We start from the raw sequence: 22,118 nt of genomic DNA, 5'->3' as shown, positions 1-22,118 counted from the left end.
ACTTTTACTTTGAACAGAACGGGGTTCATCTTTGTATCTACGACAGAATCAAATAAAAACTGAATTTGTCTTACTATATTTTAAAGTCAGGGTTTACGCAGAATATTTTTTTTAAAGATATTTCTTGTTGCAATTATAAGGGACTTCCGGCATAACACTATTTTTGTTTATAAGAGACTTCAATAACGCAAAGATTTCCATACATGTCGAAATTGTCGTCCCTAGTAAGCCTGTTCTGTCCTCACAGGCTTATCTAGGATGACACTTTTTGCACATGCATTGTAAAAGCCCAGTTTTCACACAAATTTGCTCATATTACGTTACACATTCTTGACCCTCTGTTGCAATTTTCCATGGGCACAGTAACTGGAGTTATGGCTGTCTTGTTCTGGTGGGCGTGGCTTATCGCTGGGAGCGTGAACACATGGGGTCGGGATCAGTAAGCAGCCAAGCGCCACTGCGTCCTCGGGCAGTCATCTTGTATCTGTACGACGTCGCCTACGGATATCGTCTGGTTGTTATTGCCCCGTACTTGACTTCTTTCTCTGAGTGCCGTCAGGTATTCACGTCGCCATCTTTCGTGGAAGTTCTGTATGAGTTGCACTCGTCGAGTACCTTGCTTCAAACGCGACGAACGATTGATGCGATAATCTGCTGGCAATGTCGCAGGCTCGACAGGAAGTGACGTTATTGGTCTTCCATATAGAAGATGGGCAGGCGTCAGTGTTTCCGGCTGTCCTGGCTCGCCGGAAGTGACGTAAGTAAGGTGTCTGTCTTTGATAACGGCTTCTGCTTCAGTGACAATAGTCTGTAGTGTTTCATATGTCACATACGCTTTACCAAGTACCTTCTTTAATACATTTTTGTTGAGACCGATCTTTTTTTCCCACCAGTCCCAAAACCAAGGGGCTCTTGTAGGGGTGAATTTTCCATTCGATTTATCGCTTGTTGAATCACGCACCACCGAAGATTCACACAAATTATTCAAATGTCTAGCAGCAGCCGTGAATGTCGTGCCGTTATCAGACATCATATTTTTGGTGTTTATTTGCGACTACAGAAGCGCCTAAATGCAAATAGGAATGATTCCGCCGACAGACCTGGTACCAGTTCCAAGTGAACGGCTCTCGTACTGGCGCAGGTAAACATACATACATGTATATATGTTTTCATGTCGTTTCCGTTATTGTCACGTACACTAAGAGCTCCGGAATAGTCAACACTAAACGGGGCTACGTCTGACACTCTTGTCTTCGGTAACGGTGGAGGGTCTGGTGCTTTGTATGGTCTACCAGAAACCTTTCTGCAGGTCACGCACTTTCGTATTACCGAACGAACGCATGGACGTATAGCTGGTATCCAGTATTTTCCTCTCATAAGTGTTATAGTTGAGCTGGGTCTGGCATGGTGTAACCTCTCATGGGCGTCCTTGAATACCAGGTGCATGAATGCATGCTTTGCCGACAGCAAAAGCCTTGGGATTTTCATGAGTCGGGCAATACCTCAACTTCCGGTTCTGAGTCAAACTTTCTGTATTTTTCTCAGTCTGTTCTGAACAACTTGTGGTAGCGTTTTCTTTGATACTAGCCAGTGCAAAACGATCTGGCTATCAGACCACAGGTATACATCGGAGCGGCCTGTCTGTTGTATGATATGTTGGCACAGACGGGCACCTTTCACTGCCGCCGTCAACTCCAATCTCGGTATGGTTAACTTTTTCAACGGAGCGATGCGATTTTTTTACATCATCAGCATGGTCTCGAAACCCCTGGAAATGTATGCTACCGTGCCATATCACGACATGCTGGCATCACTGAATACGTGAAGTTGTGTTTCAGCAATGACGTCATGGTTGCCATGGAAGAAGCTACGTCGGAAATTGATTTTGACTGAAAAGTTCAGGTCCGACGCAACATTACGCCATTTGTCTTGTACATCAATTGGTAATGGACTGTCCCAATCGAATTTCTGTTGCCACAATTCTTGACGAATAATCATCGCCCTCACTGTAATAGGACACAGTATATTCTTTACAGATCCATTGCATTCCAAGACTTTTTGTACAAGTGTCCGTGTCTAGAAATTTCTCTTCAGATGCCTTAACGCGAAGTTGTTCACTATTTGAGTTCCAAGCACGTAGATTGAAACCTGCTGCTTACATCAGTTTTCTCGAAGTTGAATAAAACTGAAGTAGATCTTGTTCATAAGGGTAACTTGATAACACTTTGTGAACGTACACATCTATTTTCAAATAATTGGTCACCCATTTACTACTGCTAAGTTCAAGATGCTTACGAGTTGTGGCACTTCAAATGAATGACGAGCACGTTGCACCAAACAGATCAGTCCTGAATCTATATGTGGTAAGTGGACTCACGGGTCACTCGGGTCACTCAACCACAGGAATCGCGTGACGTCTCTGTCAGATTCATGAATATCAATTTGTAAAAACGCCTTCTCGATATCAGTGGCTACCGCATATTTATGCATCCTGAGCCGTAGAAGAATCTCCGTAAGGTCATTCAATTCAGGAGGGGCGGACATGAGACAATCGTTGAGGCTTGGTTGGTCACGTGATTGGCGACAACTGCAGTCATATACGATACGTATAGGTGTAGTTATCGAGTCCTTTTTGACTCCATGATGTGCAATTTAATGCACTGTGTGTACGTCTTCTTGTAGGTCTACTTTCTCAATGACACCTCCTTTTAGCTGATCGGCGATTATCTATCCATACGTCTTTAACACTTCCGGTTCTTGAGATAATCGGCGTATGGTAGCCTCTGTCCGTCTCTTGCATATATCAAATTTGATTGGTAGAATTAGGTTATAATCTCTCCATGGTAATTTCGCCACATACCGACCATCTTCGAATGAAATGCTGTTGCTCATGTATTCTTGAAGGTTACCGGAAGTACCGTCCATTGGCTCTTCTGAAGATATTCCCATAGACTCAAGCTTCCAAAACTTCTCCATTTCAAATATACTTGGTGGAGCGCTTATGACATTCATCACGTGTAGGTCAGTGGTTCGATGATCTGATACCGACAACAAATAACCAATCTTCGAGTTCACCGCTGTTGGCCCGGTGCCTCTGATAACTCGGTATTCAACTATATCCCAATAATAATCCGCACCAACAAGAAGCGAAATTTAAAACAGATCGTTGTTGTGTTCTGTGAGCGGGTGGGCCAATTTCAGACCTCTCAGATACTCCAAATGACGTATTTCTGTGGGTATATTCTGAGAAGGCACTGCTATCGTTGGCACTACAAGAACTCCCAGTTTTATCAAATCCCTCGTCTCGCTTTTCAGGTAAATCTCGATTGTAGGTATGGACCGAACCCCTTATGACATTCCACCAAACGATGCCAGAGAAATTGTTTCAAATCTGGTAACAGGGAGATGTAGAACCCTCGCGAGGTCCTCTGTAATAAAGGATCGCTGTGCACCCTCGACAAGAAGTAAAATGTTGGCGGAAGAACTATGACTTTGACTTTGAGATAGAACTTCGGCTACAGCAGTCTTCAATAAAACGTTTGTTCTATCATGGGAGGCAGTGTGTAAGATTGCACTGTTGGTCATAGCCGACTTTAAGAGAATGACTTCCGGGTTCATGGATGAAGCAGGTCGTCTTCTTTGTGCAAACGGTGCTGTTGTGTTTACTTTTACAATGACGACATCGACATATAGATTCACATTCCGATACCTTATGGTGGTTCAGGCAATTAAAACACAAGCGTTTGCTTTTCACAATGTCAATTCTCTGGTTAATGTCTTTAAGCTTGCTGCACACCTGGGGTTGATGATATTCACTACAAAATGGACATATCAGCGGTTTGACATTACTTTTCATGGGACGGCTTACCTCCCTTTTTTGTTGTGAGGAATGAGGCAGTCGGGGTATGAAAGTCTTGATTGTTGCTATAGCCGGCGTCCATGATTCTGATTCCCCGCCCGATGGACACACGTAGCTCCGGAAGCTGACACTTGTCATCTCCGTGGCTCCTGATAAGGTTGCGTCGCACATCCGGTGGGAGCTTCTTCATAATAATTGGAACAAGTAGTTCTCCGAACGAATCTTGTGACTGTCCCAGTGACTCTAGACCCCGGATATAGTTTTCCATTTTGTTATGAAATTCACGAAGACTATGTACGGCATTGCGAGGTGGCGGAAGTTCTAATAATAATGTCATGAAGCTATCAATGATTTTGTGCGTCTGCCCGTAGCGTTCCCGCAATAGTTCCATAGCACTCTGGTAGTTTCTGTCTGTCAACGAAAATCCACCGATCGCCATAGCTGCGCTCCCTTCGATTAAAGATCGAAGATAAAAAAAACTTCTGTACATCCGTAAGTGTTTAGGTTCTGGTGCACTGCTGAATCAAATGAGTCCCAAAATGTTTGCCACTCGCTTATGTTACCATTGAAAGTAGGCAATGTCAGTTTCGGGAGTTTCGTAGACGCAGTAACTTTATTGGCTCTATAAGATGTTTGGATTGGAACACGTCCCTCTTCCGGTTGCGTTCAATGTCGTACTTCGCCCGTCGTGAAATGATTTTGATTTTCATCTCGTTGCTCAGCTGTTGTCTCACTTAATGTCTTGATGTTTTCTTGATATCTGTGTGTGCTCATTTCATTTTCAATGGAATATCCCTCACTGTCTAATAGCTCAGTATCTATATATCCGAGGTCTGCATGATTGATGATCTTGTCATTCAATCCTCTGATCGTGTGTGCTTTCTCTTGAATAATGTCCAGTAGTTTCTGCGTCTCGGAGGTTGAAGAAATTTCTTCGAGTTGCTCAAATTGTTTCGCTATTATTCGACGCTGAGCTGCACGCAACCAAATGAGTTTGTTGAGTTTCATTTTGCTTTTAGTCACGGCACCAAAATGTTGCGAATGATCGAATAGTGTTAAAAACTACGAAAAAAAGTGACGTCGATAGTATACATGACGTCGCGTGCATGTTAGCGGATAAAGGTCAACGTTATGACTTCCCGACATATTCCGGGCATCGAAATGATATAAATTCTAACAACAGTAAAATATAACATGAAATAATGTGTAAATAAAAAATGTGTTTAGTTCAAATGAGTTTATTGTTTATTATACAATTAAAACATGAAAAATGTTGGTTGATATTGGTAGCACTTATCAATGCATTTACAATTACATCGCTTGCAACAAATTACTTTCATTGATTCCAAAATGAAACACTTTTGTCATACATATTGCATTCCCTGTTGTTGATATTCTTGTTTAATGGTAAAGTTAGCTTTCACTAAATTACCCAAATGGTCCATATGGTTACCCATTTTCCCAACAAGTCTAGATGATGATAATTTTCAATGTATTAGTTATGAGCTCAGAGTGAATGACCTTTTCCATGTGAATAACTCAATAATTAAATCGATTTCAAACCGATTAACAACCATCTTATAAGCCTCAATAACATCAGAAAACAGTAAATTTCAGCTTATTATTTACGCGTTCATAGTAAAATAAACATTTGAATGTGGAAACCTACATAATTAAATCCTTCTCAAACAACCACGTTAATGACACAAGAAAATAGTTCAATCAATTCTGAACTCTTCCCCTCATGCTTTCCCGGAATACATCATTACTGGAGGTCCAGTGGCCACTATGTTGGGCAGATCTTTAATCCCATCCTTCGTGATACACCTGACCTTGAATGTAGGGATGTTCACAATAAACCTCTGCTTGATCTCATTAACACACTTAGCTTAAAGTTTATTTGCCTCATCTAAGGTAATTTTTTCGCGATAATATATGCCCAGTATACTGACAGTGATTAATGACCCATAGCAATGAGCTCCGAATGGGACTTTGTTTAACGAGGCAAGGTAGTCCATGAAATAAAGGGCTGGCCCCTCGTCTTTGTCATATCCAGCTAACAACAGATTTACCATGTAGGGGGTAAATCTTCGGAGGTAGTCTGCAAGATTTGTTCTAGTAAAGTTTGCAGCTGCATGTGGGGATGACACATAACCATTTCTCATGTACTTTGCAAACAGGATTGTGTCGCCAGACTTTCCAACAGCCAGCATCAGAAGATTGTAATGTAACTTGTGCATTTTATCGATATCTTGTTTTATTGAAACTATGCTTCGCACTGAAACAGTATCGCAGGCAACAAGAACGAAATATTTCCCCTGAATTCCAATAAGGCATTCCATTGTGACAATAGGAAAATCTACAGAAAAAATCTACCATCAAGTCACGGCACCAAAATGTTGCGTATGATAGTATAGTGTAAAAAACTACGAAAAAAGTAGCGTTAGGTTCGACCTTTCAATAGACGTTAATATGAACTTGTATATATACATCATAAGAAGTGACGTCGATAGTATACATGACGTCGCGTGCATGTAAGCGGATAAAACGTCAACGATATGAATTCCCGACAGGTGCCCAGGGGGGTCAGGGTGGTAGGTACATCCTGCAGAAACTGAAGACAATAAATACTTCATTAATAGGTATTATAAAGATTATTATTAGAAATATTTTTATTAATTATTTTCAAGTAACTAGTTAAGCTACCAACACTGACAAAAACTGTAAAACTAACTGCAAAAAACAACAAGAGCTTGCCACAGTAGTGAGGAAATTCCACACACCGTCCTGTTCTAAGTAGCAAGATGAAGTTGTTCAAAATAAATTCAAAATTGATTACAACAAGCTCAACTATTCTTCTGTTCTGATAGTATATTATACACTCTCCTGATATAAAGCCTCAAAATACACACTTAATCTTGATCAGACTGGGTGCAAATACAAGTCTAAACATGGTCTGCATGTAAGTGTAGGGCTTACCGAAACCCGTCGAATGGCGTCAGTCCGGTCGTTAAGGGACGTCATATGGCGGCGCAGCCTGCGTCATAACCGCGACCAATCGGCACCATTTATACCGGAAATGACGTCATCGGGAGGGACTGCGACACCTGGAACCTGCGATGCACACTGGGCGAGCATGCCCGGCTTACTGAGTGACACAATTGTGCCAAGTTCATCGATTTCAGACAAAAAATTTGCCTCCTGCATCCATTATAAGGCTCCCATAATAAGGTAACGGAGCGATGACGTCATTATGGGCGTTAACACGTAAGCTTATTGCCGGCGCCGCTCGCAAACGTCTTGGCATTTTTGCGCCAAATTTGGAACGCGCGTAAGGTTCACCGAGACCTGTTGAATGGCGTCAGTCCGATCGTTGAAAGATGTCATATGGCGGCGCCGCATGCGTCAGAACCGCGACCATTCGCCGCCACCTATACCGGATCGTTTGTTCAATGTAGTCACAAACCTCTTTTCACAAAGTAACATTTTGGTTTGCTCGTGACAATGTCAATTGGTTAGTCCTCATTTGTATAAGGGAACCATCATTAGCTTCACAAGATATCAAAAACAAAGGTCCATAATTATGATCTGGCAATTTATCTTAATTATAAAACTTTTACTTTGAAAAAAAAGGTGTTTATCTTAGTTTTTACTACAGAAGCAAATAAAAACTGATTTTTTCTTACTTCTTATTCCAAAGTCAGGGTTTACGCCGAATAATTTTTTTAAAAGATATTTCTTGTTGCAATTATCAGGGACTTCCTGCCTAGGCACTATTTTTGTTTACAAGAGACTTCCATTAAGCAAAGATTTCCATACATTTTGCGCCAAGGTGTTTACGAGCGTTGCCAGCTATACCGCTTACGTGTTAATATGTTTGTATCTGATAGCTGACTTGCTAGATTCTCCATAGCAGCTATTGTAAATGGTGTATGAACCTGATCACAGTACCTGTTAAATGGTCTTTTGGTAGCATATATAGGACAAGTCACTTCACGCTCCATAAGTTCTTTTGCGTGAACTTGCCATATTAATTTAAGCTTCATTCACGCTTCCATCTTCTTGCTTGGATGTATGTATTTATTTTGACCTTGCGGTCAAGGATAACCCATGAAAGTGCAAGCACTTATTTCCAATGGGGTCCTTTTTGTTCTGCTGAAGAGACAGAAAGCAGAAGAGAAAGTATTGAGATACAAGAAATCCTGGTGCGATACCCTAGCCTTTGGCAAATAGTTCCTTTGGTTCATTTACGTGCTCAGTGTATAGCAACGATACACGCGAGAATTACCTGGTTTTCATACCAGTACATCTCTAGATGGGTTGGAAAAACTTTGAGCAATTCTAAAATTGTCAGTGCCCCGGCCGAGAATTGAACCACTCGACCACCGTATCACCCAAGAGACTATGATAACAAATTGTTACTTTTGAAAAGTGTGCCACGGAAGAGCTTTAGTTTTTACTGGTTCTTTAATCACAAAAGATATTGATTTTATATCTTGAAAATGGGATATTATTTGTTCGAGAACGCAATATAACTATTACAGCATGGATCGGTGATATAACAAGTTTTCCAGCCTGAGATAAAGTGTCCATGAACAGTGCATGCTGATATGAGGCCTCACCTTGAAAAATATTAAGAGCCATCAGATTTTCAGAACTGTAAGGGTTTATATTTGAAATATTGTCATCAAGAGATTGCTGATTACCAACAGTGGTTCCCTGAGAACTCTCTTGAGCAGTGACTTCGGACTTTTTGTGAAGCAATTTTACTATTCCATCATCAATTTTGCAAAATTTTAAACAATTTGTACATACCCCTATATCTGTTTCATCATTATAAACTCTAACACATGAAAATGCTGAGTCGAGAGTGATACTAGACCACGCTAAGACCTGAAACTGCTTTAAAGCTTGCAGAAGAAAATAGTTCGACAGTGGAATCTGTTTGCCAGCTTTAGGGACGCTTTTACAATTAGGTGCATCGGCTTCAAATCCAGGTGAACACATTCTACATTGAGAGCTATGGATCATCTTCATGGCACCATATGTTGCATGGAGATCACGAATTTCCTTTTTTCAAATGAGCAATATCTTTACATGACTTAAAACGACCAGTTGTCAAAAATTGAACAAACTTCACACATGCCGAAGGCAGGGACTGAGTGTATACTGCCGTGCCTTTGATTATGTCTAATGTTTGACTCGCGCATGCATATTTTGCCATTATCTGAACATGTTCAACACCTGCACTAACTTCACTTATTGTTATGAACACAAAAACAACTGGTGGAAGCTTTGACCCGTGCACACTGTTGTATACTACCCATAGTTGTTGACTTAGTTCAGAACAAGGAAGAGGAATTATGTCATTTTCATCCTCACATGAAGTGCCATGAGGCAGATTGCAAGACAATTGTACTTTTTTTAATGTTACCTTATACAAATGAACCCAGGACAAACTTGTCAGCTGCTCTCTTTCCTACCCATCGGACTTAGCTGCATAGATTTTCTACGGCAAAATACGCTAGTGTCTTCGTCTGTTAGTTCTAATACTTTTAAAAAAAGGCAAATCCGAGTCTGTATTAAGATCATGTTTTGCCTTAGAAGAGGCAGATGTTAATTTCACATCAAACTTTATCCTTTTATGATTTAGACGATCCTCGTTATATTGAGGCCCAGCAAAGTTTTCTAACATCATCAGGTGTCTTGAATATTTGTTGATAAGTTCTGAATGATCGTCCTTTAATATTTCCTTATAGTCTGTGCTTCTTATGAGTCGTGTACCAAATATTCAGCCTTTACATTTTCTTCATTTTTATTTCAAACTAGCTGCAAGAAAGTTGTTTTTCTGTAGTATTTTATTGTACCCTTTCCATAATAATGAATGCGCTCTAAATTGAAAGCATCTTCATTGGATTGTGGTCCCCGATTAGGCTCTAAACCTTCACCTCTACAAGCTTTGGAATTGTTAGTGTAAAGAAGATTAACTTCATGTAGTAGTGATACAAATTGACTCTTATTTGTGAGCACTGAGTTTATTTGCATTTTGTTTGTGATTTGCTATAGTCTTCAAACAAATCCATGAATACCAACGAAATGCTAGAGATGATCTTACTCTTAAGGGTATTCCCCTGTTTAACATGTTGTCAAGTGGCATTGTATGAGTGGGGTCTGAGCCTGGAACAGTATACTTAATGATGCAGTTCTTTGCAAGTATATACTCAATCATGTTGACCTAACTCAGTTGTGACGGAAAAAACAATAATAGGGCTATTCTCCAAAGTTAAAATCTTGTTTGTTCTTTTATTAGCATTTGTAGTATCATTCAATAGTTCTATCTTTTCCTTAGGCTTTTCTTTCTTAACAATATTGTCTGGTCCTTCCAACTGCAACATTAAGTGTTACAGAAATTATTGACTTCATTTTCTTAGCTTGCTGTCCCAAATAAGAAATGTGCTCAGGACAAAAAATGAATGAATGAGAACATTATGTACTGCTTCATCTTTTAACTATATGGATGACCTTAACAAGTCACCCCTTAAATATGCGACCCATTGATAAACATGCAGAATATGAAGTTGCTATCTGTAATAGGTCGCTTTTGACAATATATTTAAGCCCAGTCAACTCGAAACTAGGTAAATGTGTACAGTTCCATCGGCTAAAGAATTTTATATTAACATAATAGTTTCATTGATGGGATTAAGGCGTTGATGGTATATTTTATTAATTGTAATTTGTGTTACATGCATGTCAATAGTATAAATGATTAAATGTCATATTTTCAAATACTATCACAAACTCTTTTTTGGTCAAACATACGTGACTTAAGTTAATGAATAATTGTGCCATACATGGAACTTGTTTTGTTAATTTTAAACATATTTTTATTGACACATACATAAGTTTACAGTACAAGTACAGTTACATATGAAATTAATCATTCCGATTGCACTCATTTAAATAAGAATTTACTAACGTTTCGAAGTCTCCTTTATTTTGATAATTATCCAAAGAGCAACCATGCACATCAACACAGTAAACTTCATTCAAAAGGTCAGTCTCCAGACTTGAAAAGCTTTCATGTGCATCGTTATTTTTTCCCAATCTTGACTACTTCATCAACTGCGATTTTCAGGGTAGTAGAAGAATCTTCCTGTCCTGAACCTTCTTGCGGACAATATTTTTGTAAACCAAGGCCTCCTGGATGTCGACTGCCCTGACCCACATTTTGGGATAATTCGCAATAATGGACCAATCAGGTGACATTAAAAAAAATATCAGCAACAAACGCATGTTGTTTCAGAAACACAGGCGTATAAAGAATGCTATTGCTGTTTGACATGCAGAAAAAAAACTACAGAGGCTTAAAAAAGTAGACCAAAAACAATAGCAAAATTGTTGTCAATTTCAACCGAATAATTGGTCCTATTCATTGAAACGAGAAGCCGGACCTAACAATTGTTTTTACAGTTTGTGGAAAATTAACCTCATTTTACGAATTACCACATTTTATATGTACTTTATTTTGAAAAAAAAAACTATTGCAACAAAGTGAATATTTGTCACAATGTTTTCTACCCATTTACATCATTTTTGTTGTTGTTTCTGAATGTAAATGTCTCGTCTGCTTGATTCTTTAGATTTGGATACACAACACATTACTATATAATGTATTGCAATGGATTAATTTAACACCTTACCAAACAACAAATGTTTATAATTACAAATGAAAAGAGATTGCATACAAAAGTTTAATTTGTCATCAATAAAAAAGTGATGATATTGGTAGGATAGAACGATTTATGAAACAAGAGTTCCGCGGTCGGAGACATATCCCCCCAACAGGGCTTTGAACAAGTGACCCATATTGATCGCTCCGCCACATAGTCACGTGGTCTAGTGATTAGAAAACTCCGACAAGCAGATCGCAATGATAGCGGATTATGCCAGTGGAATACTATATTTGTAACGATGTATCATTCTTTTTTCTACCATATAAATTGTTAATATAAAATGCACTCACGACTTCATAGAAATAGAACACGACGGTTTTGAAACCATGACCTTTGAATCACGATGTCGGATATATTTCTGCAGGAGGATATCACTTCACTCTTTGACAACCGATTCATTGTGATTATTGATGATTCAATCCAGAGAGCTGTCTACAAAGACTTTGTTTTGCTTCTTTAGAAGAATCGATATCTAACAGACGCTCAGCTTCGATCAAAGGGGGAGTTCACATTTTCTGGTGGCAAGCTGATCGAAGGTGGCAAGTATGGATAAATGACCAATAGTATCCGTTACCGCGAGGTGCGTCAGTATCAGACAGATTTCCATCTGGTCTGGTCAGGTTCTATTTCGTAACGTGTTGCTACAATGCCTACAGAGACCTGTCAATACAGATGTCAGCAGGGGATTGTATCCTGTCAACAGAAACAGAAACAGAAAACGAAAGGCTGATTTTAATGACGAAAAACACATCTTTGTAATAATTAATACAGAGAATCCAACATTTACTAATGCCAGTACAGGGTTTGTGGCTGCATGTGAAAGGTATAACATTGCTGTGAACAAGTCTCTAAGAAAAGAAACGCCTGCAAATTGTGATTCTCATTCATGTAGAAAAGTACCAAAACAATTAAAGCAAATACAAAATCAAGGGAGCATTTTGAACTTCTTCACGGAATGCCCAAATAAATTAGAATATCCACCAGGTTCCGTCTTCAATACTTCAACTCGGCCTAACATTAAGGCTGTGAAAGACAACAGCATGGATTTTACAGCACCTATTGATGAAATGATCACAAAACTGAACATTGAAATGGATGATGATAAAATACCAGCCTCGGAAAGGTCAGCCATGTATTCGCCCATAAAAAAGGTGGGAATGACCGTGACTCCACCTGTATTTATATCAGTGACGATAGTGATTCAGTCGGTACTCCTCACAAGGATCCAACGAAACTTTGCAAAAGCCTTAGAGTGATGTTGTAAAGCAGCTGTTTGATGCACACATGAGTTTACTTAAATATTCCAAGCACAAATCTAAAGGGAAGAAGCAGTCATCAAAATCATATACCAGTCTTTCAAAAACTGAACTTGAAAGTGTGAAGAATAACGCTGCAAAATATTTTCTGGGTGACAGTTTTGACATTAATAAACATTTTAATTCTGATGTGGAAGATACTTTTAGTCCCATTCCTCACTCTAATGTCAAAACAAAAGTGTTGCCAAAAGTTTTGATATCTGATAAATATGGCCTCCTAGGAACCGATAATTATCCAAGAGATTTAGATAAAACGATCAGTTATTTTGATCATCTAGAGGTTGTCGAAAAACAAAAACCCGTTACCAATGCTGGACTTGTGTGTCAACAGAAATCGTGTATGTTTGCAGTGGAATGGAATAATTGGAAGTGAAACGTTAAAAACAAGTAATTCTTGGAACAGCTTTTTTCGTGTTGTTCAGTCTGACCATAATTATTGCGAAGACCCTAATAGCTTTTTTGTATTCCAAGTTGACTTTTTAATTAATTTTGCTTAATTCAATCATGAACTAAATTTATGGTTATCATAACGAAAAAAGAAAGGTTGGTATTACGGTGCTGGTCACGAACATTCGAATGGAATATATTAAGCATAGTATGCATTCGTCTATTTATAATAAGATGGACCCTAGATGCTCATTGCAATGTTCACATTTCTCCCCGTATCAATACATGTTGTTTAAGAAATGTTGTTGTTCTTGTATTATAAGCCTTTCATTTTACACTTGAAGTCGCTAAAGCTGTCTTAGCCATTTTTTGTTATTTTTACTTTAGTTAAAACAATATTTAAGTTTTCAATTTATAATGATTTCCCTTGCTTATGATCCACAGAAAATAAATATATATTTGGAAATCATTTAAGTAATTAAAAAAAATGTTTGGTTGTGCACAGTACCTCACAATGCCTTAATGTTCTTTCATTCTGAGATCCGCGCAACATACTGTAATTTATTAATTATCGATAATTACGCTGAGATAAGCACGTGCGGCAATTAATATGTTACCCAAACTGCTTACTAATATTGTTCATCAAACAGTTTAACTCGTTTTATAGAACACACAACTGTTGTGGGCAAACTATTTATTGTGTTTGTTTTTTTCATTACTCGTTCATATGTTCAAGAAATACAGGTAAAATAATGACCTTTTATAAAGTATTATAGAACCTACAATTTTGAATAATGATCGAACAGTAATGATCAGCAAATATATATACATAAATAATGTGTAAAGTCTTTAAAATTACGTCTATTCCATATATACGACACGCTTTGTTTGTTGGAAAAAAAGGTGGCCAGATAAGCGTTGCTGAGGGGTGTGTGAACAATCGATATCTGAAGTTTCATCATAATTATATATTTGCTAGATCACAAGCATTAACTAGACCTTTACTGTCGATTGTGGTAATTACGAAAACCCTTAATTATATTGTTTACATATATTATATTGTGATATAAAAAACACAAATCAAATATCAACGTTCACAAGTTTAACGTAATAGTTTATTGCTTTATTGCTTTTCGATGATTGTTCAATCCGTACGTCAACTCTATGATATATGGTCGTTTTATTATCAAAACAAGGCTCGCAAAAAATATTGAGCAATCACTGTCGAAAACAGCTGTTTGTATTATATTGTTAGCTTTTATTGCAGGAAAATACTTGTCTTGTTAACGATTTATGATTTTGAACTTTAATATTGCAATCCATTGTATGTTTAAGCAACTTAAGAATATTTATTATATGACTGGTTGTTTGCTTTAGATTACAATGCAATTTACGCACTGAATTATTTTGCACAAAACACAAAGTTAGAAATTACTTCTTTTACGTGAACGTTGCTTTTCACTGATGGACATTTTGAAATGGTCTTAATTTAAAGATGAATGCTTAAAGCAAAGGCCGCTTGTACAACCACCGAGGATTGCATGAAATAAAATGAATGAACTATGTAGAAGTATTCAGATATTAAACAACCAAAATGCCACGTAAGTATGAAAATATGTAACCCTGTCATAATGTATTTTTAATTATTTAAGATAAATAAGATACTAATAGCGTTTTTCGAATTATTAATGGTAAGAGCAGTATAACCATGTAAGTGAAAAAAGTAACACCATCAATGGAGTGTATGTTGCTATTGTTTTTTTGCAGACCAAAACGATGGATGTTTCTGATTCTGTGTATCATACTGATTGTCATAGTCCAGATGTTTGCGTACCGACAATCCAAAATAAACACAGCAGTTTCAGACTGTCTGCATGGAGGAAAAGTGGACATCATAACGACTAATAATTCTTTCGCTCAATGTTCAGAAATTTCAGAAATTAGGCGCAACGGAACTTTGAGTCTTAAATTGAAAGGTCGACTAGGAAATCAGATGTTCCAATATGCTTCAATCCTTGGACTAGCCGACAGGATGAATTTTACACGGATTGTCATAGACGGTGGAAATGATCTTTTGTCCTCATTTCAACTGTCTGACAACAGAGTCAACTTTACTCGCATATCTACCAAGGGTAGAATTATAAATGAACGTCTCTGTTGTGCTTTTGACACACGACTTACCAAGTTAAATAACACAGAGGATGCCATCGTGAACGGATACCTAGTATCATGGAAGTATTTTCACAACATTGAGAAACATATTAAACACGAATTTGCATTTGTGCCCAGGACCTTGTCAGAGGCAAAGAGGATTAAACATGGAATTGCGAAACAGTTTAATGTCACAGGAATAAAAAGCACATTTATCGGTGTACATGTCCGAAGAGGTGATTTCCTTGATAAATCGAACATCGAGTTCGGCCATTTTCCTGTAACAAAAGAATTTATTACTCGTGCAATTCAGTTGAGCATTAAAATGTTTGGAAACGAGACCATTTTTGTATTTTGTTCTAATGGTATTGAGTGGGTAAAAGACAACTTTTATAATAACAGCAATAACTGGAAGGTGGCTTTCTTGGGAGGAAACTCTGCCGCCGTGGATATGGCCGTTCTTAGTTTGTTTGACCATAGCATTGTCTCCACGGGGACGTTTGGTTGGTGGGCAGCTTGGCTGGCGGGAGGAACAACTATCATTTCTAAGCAGCAGGCCAGAAATGGATCTCCTCTTAGTAAGCAATTCGTCTATCCGGAATATTTTCCTCCAAAATGGATAGTTTTAGATCACATCTGATGAGTATACGTGTGTTTTATTATACATTAAGACGCCATAATAAATTAATTATATAGATGTAGTTATGAACAGTTATGGTTATATTAACCAAATGAAGAAAGTTGATGCGTTGTTTTCATCAATATCCGGATGCATTTTCACAGATGCGTAAAAAATGGTATCATTTAATTAACACCAAACATGATGATATAAGAATTACATATAGGAACATAATATATATTATTTTTTGTAATTGAAATGGGTAAATACTTGTGGATATATGGGGATAAATAGAAAATAAACCAGATTTGTTTTTTAAATGGACAATAGAAATGGTAAATATCTATGACATTTTCGTCGTAAATATATAACATGCGGACACGTTACTTTTATTTCGGCTTGAAAACTGTCGGTTGTTTCCACTATCTTAACCGAGTTTAATAGTTTGTGCTGACAGTGAACGTTCGTCTTTTTGTATTCCAAATTTTGTTTTTTATTAATATTTTCTGTATTCTTCATGTTTGTCAATCGCGAAATTAACTTTTTTATAAGACAAAAACTAAATGTTCCATATTTATGTTGTTTTTTGTCATTTAACATACATGTAATTAAATAAGAAGGAAAAATTCTTATATAATGAAAAAGTAACGAAAACAGTTTAGCCGACCTAACTACCATATGTTTTGGTGATGGAAAAACAGCATATTTTCTTTGGCCTTAGTAGAACATATATTCATAATTTGAACACGTGTATAGCATATTTCAAATATGATGATGGTAACTGCACTTTTGAGAAGGCAGATATCAAAATAGGCAATACAAAATTCAAAAATCGCTTGCGGTAATAGTAGAATTGAAAATTAAATGGAAACCAATGTAGTGGATTACACTGTTAATATTTATAATACTATAATGCAATTATATACCATCTTATATATTCATCAATTATAACTAAACTAAACTCCCCAAGCATAACAGGAGCCTAAACTCCCCAAGCATAACAGGAGCCAAAAACTACATAAAGTATGAATATGATAACCTAAGAAAAATATCAATTAAAAAAAATAATACAGAATCTTTTGACAGTGAATGGGAATTGTTTACTACCATTATTGAATAAACTAAGTAGTTGAATTTAATTAATATTGTAGTTCTTTACAACTTTGTATAAAACAAATTGAACTCAAAGAACCAAGTTGAAATCTTAAAAGAACTAATAGGTAGTACCTATGTGTCACATATTAAAATTAAATGTACCTATTTTTATTATTCTATGCCTTTTTATATGAATATACAAATGCTGCTTGCTTACTACAATGTGTTCATGCTTTAAATATGTAAACATCCTGGAAAATTGTGTTTTATTTTGAAAATGTCCATAGTATTGTTGTTTTATCCCTTTTATTCATCTTTTAACTTTATTACAAGTTATACATACTTTAAAAATGTATACATACTGGAACATCTATTTTTCTTTTTCTTTTTTTATTCAATATCATACATACAATGTAAACATGTATATGATCATACAACACAGTGATTGTACAAAGCAATAAAGTTCAGACATGTTATACAAGATATGCTAATATATATATTTTTTTAGAGAGAAAAGAAAAGAACAACAGAGAAATAGTTATGAAAAATGATGAGTTGTATAGAGTCGGAAGAAAGCATACTGGACTTGTGTGTTTTATTGTATATTCACAATGATCTTGTCCGATTGAAAAAAAAAATAAATAAACAAAACTATTTTAGAGGGATAAACTAACATTAGAGTGAAATGTATATAAGTGGACAAAACATTATGAGAATTTAATCCGATTCCATTTTTGTTCAAAGATTTGTAATGTGTCATTACTGAGGGCTATTTCTTTCTCAATCTGGATTTTTAGTTTAAGACTATGGACAAAACAATTAAAATTTGGTACTTGTTTTTTGTACTTCATGTTTAAGATAAAATATTTCATCAATATAACCATAAAATTCACAATATTATTACAGTCTATTGATTTCAATGAGTTAATTCCGAAACTTACACTTAAGAAAGATAGTTTAACGTTTAGTTGATGTTGTTTAAGAAAAGATATTAATTGATTCCAAATAGGCTGGATGTGTTTGCACTCCCAAAAAAGATGTTCTATAGTTTCAATGTTTTCACTGCAGAAGTCACACAAATTTGAGTTAGATAATTTGCATTTATAGAGATATTTATTTGTAGCTATAATTCTATGGATGTATTTATATTGAAAATTTCTCAGTGTGCTTTCAATAGTTGCTTTATATGGCATGGTAAATATGTGTTTCCAATTAAGTTCATTTTCTCCAAAAAGGACTTGCCATTTATTTTGGATTTTGGAGTTTTCTGTAGGGTTTTTAATTTGTAGTGTGTAAAATATTTTATTTGTTTTGTTTTTTCTTCCAAGTATGTTTTCTACAAATGTTGTTTGAGTACATGGTGTATTATTTGTATTGATTTCAGATTTAATATGTATGGGTATGCTTTTGATTAGTGTGTAGTACTTCAGAAAATTATTTGAAGGTATTCCGTATATGTAACATATATTATCAAAAGAGTAGAAATCCTTAATTCTGTAGTCATATAATTGGTCGACATATTTAATGCTTCGTTCAAACCAGTCTTTATAGAAAAACGTCTTATTATTTGACGTTATGTCTTTATTATTCCATATTATTGTTTTACTGCTGGTTTGGGTTTCTAAGTAATGAGTGACATCACTCCACGCTGATAGAACATCAGACAGAAATATGTTTTCGTTTGCAATTTCATGTAAGATAGTATTGCTGATGTTACATTCAAAGAGTAAGGAGTCACCATATTTTTTAGGATTTTCTGGTAGAATAATTTCCATTTACTCGTATTGGTATTATCTAGGTATCTTTTAACCCAGCTGCATTTGATTGCATTCAAGAATGAGTCAATGTTCGTTAATTGGATACCTCCATTTTCTACAGATTGAATTAACTGAGTTCTTTTTATTTTATCAGGCTTACCGTCCCATATGAAATTAAATATTGCTGATTTTATATCGTTAATAACATCAATTGGTGGATTTGGGAGAACTGTAAATACATATATTAACTTAGGAAGTGCAAACGTTTTCAATCCTGTGTTTTTTCCAATAAGTGTAAGTTTACGATGATGCCATGATTTTAAGCAGTTTTTAAAATTCTGTAATTTAGGTAGTATGTTTTTTAGAACTGTATCCTTTTCATTATTTGTGAAAGTAATTCATAACGTTGTGGCTTCATCGGATGTCCAATTAAAATTTCATTTCTTTTTTATATTGACAATTACTTTGTTTTAATTTACCTACTCGTAGCACAGTACATTTACTTTTGTTTAGTTTAAGACCCGATGTCATTCCGTAAAGGGTTAGCGACTCTATATCAGGTTCTAGTGATATGCCTTTTATGTGTTTATTTGATTGGATGTGATGTGATAGATACTCGATGCAAATAATAAATAGGGATGATGAGAGTGGACATCCTTGTCGAACCCCTCGTTCGATGTTAAAACTGTTTGAAAAGAAGCCATTGTTAATGATTATACTGTTAATATCGGTGTAGAATAATTTGACCCATTGAATGAGACTTTCACCAAAGTTCATATTTTCTAAGCAAGAGAACATAAATGAATGATCATGCGAATCGAATGCCTTTTCAAAGTCTGCAAAGAATATTAGACCAGGATTATTTGAATTGTTGAAATAGTTTATGCATTCTTCTACTTTTGTTCTTTATAAATAGTTCTAATGATTTTTCAACACACAAATTGCATACAACTGTCTTATATTTAGAGCTTTTTTTTCAGTTTGTAAACTTCTAATGTCTGTTGACATGAAGCTGTGTTATTTCCTTATAATTATTTGTTATGTTATCGCTAACATTTGTAATTTTGTTTATAAACAAAAGTAATATTTACACCCATATGAGTATAATGCATAGAGGAAATGATTTTCTTTTGTAGAATATTTCAATAAAAAAATAAACATGGTCTAAGACATTAAGCATTAACTCTAAATTCTATGTATTATGTGTTAGTCACACTTTCTCTTATGGTAAAGGTAGAGATTTATTCCACCTTCTATGCTTGTTTGTCACTGTCTACAATAATATAGATAACGTATGACTTTTTATTTATTACATATGTATTTCTTTGTATGTCACTGACTATACTTATATGGTATATTGTGTTGCATATGTATTTATACATGTATCTGTTTCCATTCTTGTAATAAAACGTGTTGGAAAAAAAACAGTACGTTATTTGTGGAGCATACTTGATTCATTTATTGTCAGGCAAATTTAATACATACTACACTGTCTTAAAAAAGAGTAAATGATAATATGTTTATGGATGCTAAGCACGATGAATAAGTTTTTATAATGGTTGTAAATTATTATTTATCATTTCACGATTAACGATGAGAACTATTAATATGCATATTTGAGACAACCTATACATAGTTCAATACATTCATACCCGTGCATTTCATAGAGCCTTTCGTTTATGTAGGCATTGGAACATGGTCATTTCTTCATGTGGATAAATTGAACATTATGGTCATAACATTAAAACATAGGCCTTCTTTAGAGAAATTTGCCGGGTGATGGTTATACGGGGGGAGCACGAGTCTGGAACATCATAATTGACACTTACATTTTGTCTTCGCGCCAAGAAACACTTGACAGTAAAAGTATGCATGGAATTGCCAGTAATTGTCAATGATTTATATATGAGTCAATTTATTTATTGTTTGGTTTTGGCGGTGATCCCTTCAACATGATTAAGCGTCTAGAATAATGCCATTAACGATTTGCACATATCTGACTTGTCTGCAGACAGTGTTGATCATAGCCTAATGTTACAGTCTCTATCACAGTTTTGGTTGGAAAAAAAAGAATTGTTTTGTAACGAGAATTTAAAACGTATTCGGAAGAAAAATTTAGTATATTATGCTGATAGTTTTCGCATTATGATAATTATAACCCCCGAAACGAAGTTGGTTTGGAAACGGTCTGTGTAGAAGGATATACTGGATTCATCATGGCTGTCTGTCTGTCTGTACATCCCTCAGTCCGTAGGTAGTCCGATAGCAATCCTTCATTTTTTAACATATGACTTTCAAAAATTCATTATGATTTAAAATTGTGATTGTGAGATTATTTTATTCTACGTCAATATTGCTAAAGAACTGTCCATTTTTCAATGCTGATAATATTACGAGTTTTGTTTTGGCTGGCTACATATAAAGAGATGATGCGTGTCGGAGTATTCATCACTACTGTGATGCGCTCGCGTTTTCAAATGTGTAATGTTGTTTGTTCTATGAAACAAGACCTCGTTAAAATAACATACATCTAAACCTAAATATTAACTTACAATTTGCGCAAGCTCGGTGATCGTCAAATTTATAGAGACGACAAAAACTTATTAGTATGGTTTTGTTATAAATCATTCTTATAGAGTATTAAACTTGCCATGTAACTTATATTTTACGTTTACGAATTTATAATGCCCATTTGCTAACAAACTAAATTACTAACAAGTATATAATTTAAAATGTTATATTTTCAAAGTGTGATTTGAGTCATCAATGAACCTATTAGGATCAGCCTATCGAGTGCTTGCGTGTGAAATTTGTAACAATAAATCTTATTAATGAATCACTTAATATCCTTAACGATAGTGTGTTTTTTATTTTATTTTCAGAATTTTTTTTTGACAATGATAAACAAGCAACGAATACAAAAAAGATGATTAAATTAATGTTACCATCAATCAAATTGCTTTAAAGCGAGTATATACCATTCCATTGCTTTTTTCATTAGAGATACATCGTTGATGAATAAATAACTAGAATAAAAGATCAGAAGAAGAAGTACCAAGCAATAAACTAAAAAAAAGTTGTATTCAATTGAAAATAGCTGTTATCTTTATAGCAGAAACCTCATTTGTGTACACAAGACAGGTACACTGACGGGAAAGTTAGTGCAGATTCGTTCAAATCAAATAGACGCAAGTTTGG

The 22,118-nt window shown here is 35.8% G+C and overlaps 2 protein-coding genes and 1 pseudogene across 2 annotated transcripts; 1 reads left to right on the top strand and 2 right to left on the bottom strand.

The window, feature by feature from the left end:
* Positions 1–436: 436 nt before the first annotated feature.
* Positions 437–1,030, bottom strand: LOC127866183 (uncharacterized). Its single transcript, XM_052406608.1, has one exon. It carries the CDS (start codon positions 1,028–1,030, stop codon positions 437–439), a length of 594 nt encoding a protein of 197 aa, XP_052262568.1.
* A 4,571-nt stretch (positions 1,031–5,601) lies between these two features.
* On the bottom strand, positions 5,602–6,201 carry LOC127866174 (proteasome subunit beta type-2-like; annotated as a pseudogene).
* Positions 6,202–6,851: 650 nt separating this feature from the next.
* LOC127866168 (galactoside alpha-(1,2)-fucosyltransferase 2-like) lies at positions 6,852–16,089 on the top strand. Its single transcript, XM_052406585.1, has 3 exons — positions 6,852–7,090; positions 12,299–12,418; positions 15,066–16,089. The coding sequence occupies exons 1-3, from the start codon at positions 6,852–6,854 to the stop codon at positions 16,087–16,089; spliced, it is 1,383 nt and encodes a 460-aa protein (XP_052262545.1).
* Positions 16,090–22,118: the final 6,029 nt, after the last annotated feature.

This window comes from Dreissena polymorpha, chromosome 1 (genome assembly GCF_020536995.1).
Source record: "Dreissena polymorpha isolate Duluth1 chromosome 1, UMN_Dpol_1.0, whole genome shotgun sequence".
In the NCBI taxonomy this organism is placed as follows: domain Eukaryota; kingdom Metazoa; phylum Mollusca; class Bivalvia; order Myida; family Dreissenidae; genus Dreissena; species Dreissena polymorpha.
Note: the sequence above shows the minus strand (reverse complement) of the source record. Positions and strands in the feature narration are given on the sequence as shown.

Excerpts from the sequence above, each read along its gene's own strand:
- LOC127866168 (XM_052406585.1), top strand. The coding sequence starts at position 6,852 with ATGGCGTCAGTCCGGTCGTTAAGGGACGTCATATGGCGGCGCAGCCTG. Across the intron at positions 7,091-12,298 it reads TATAAGGCTCCCATAATAAG|AAACAGAAACAGAAAACGAA; the intron begins GTAACGGAGCGA and ends TCCTGTCAACAG. Across the intron at positions 12,419-15,065 it reads TTTGTGGCTGCATGTGAAAG|ACCAAAACGATGGATGTTTC; the intron begins GTATAACATTGC and ends GTTTTTTTGCAG.
- LOC127866183 (XM_052406608.1), bottom strand. The coding sequence starts at position 1,030 with ATGTCTGATAACGGCACGACATTCACGGCTGCTGCTAGACATTTGAAT.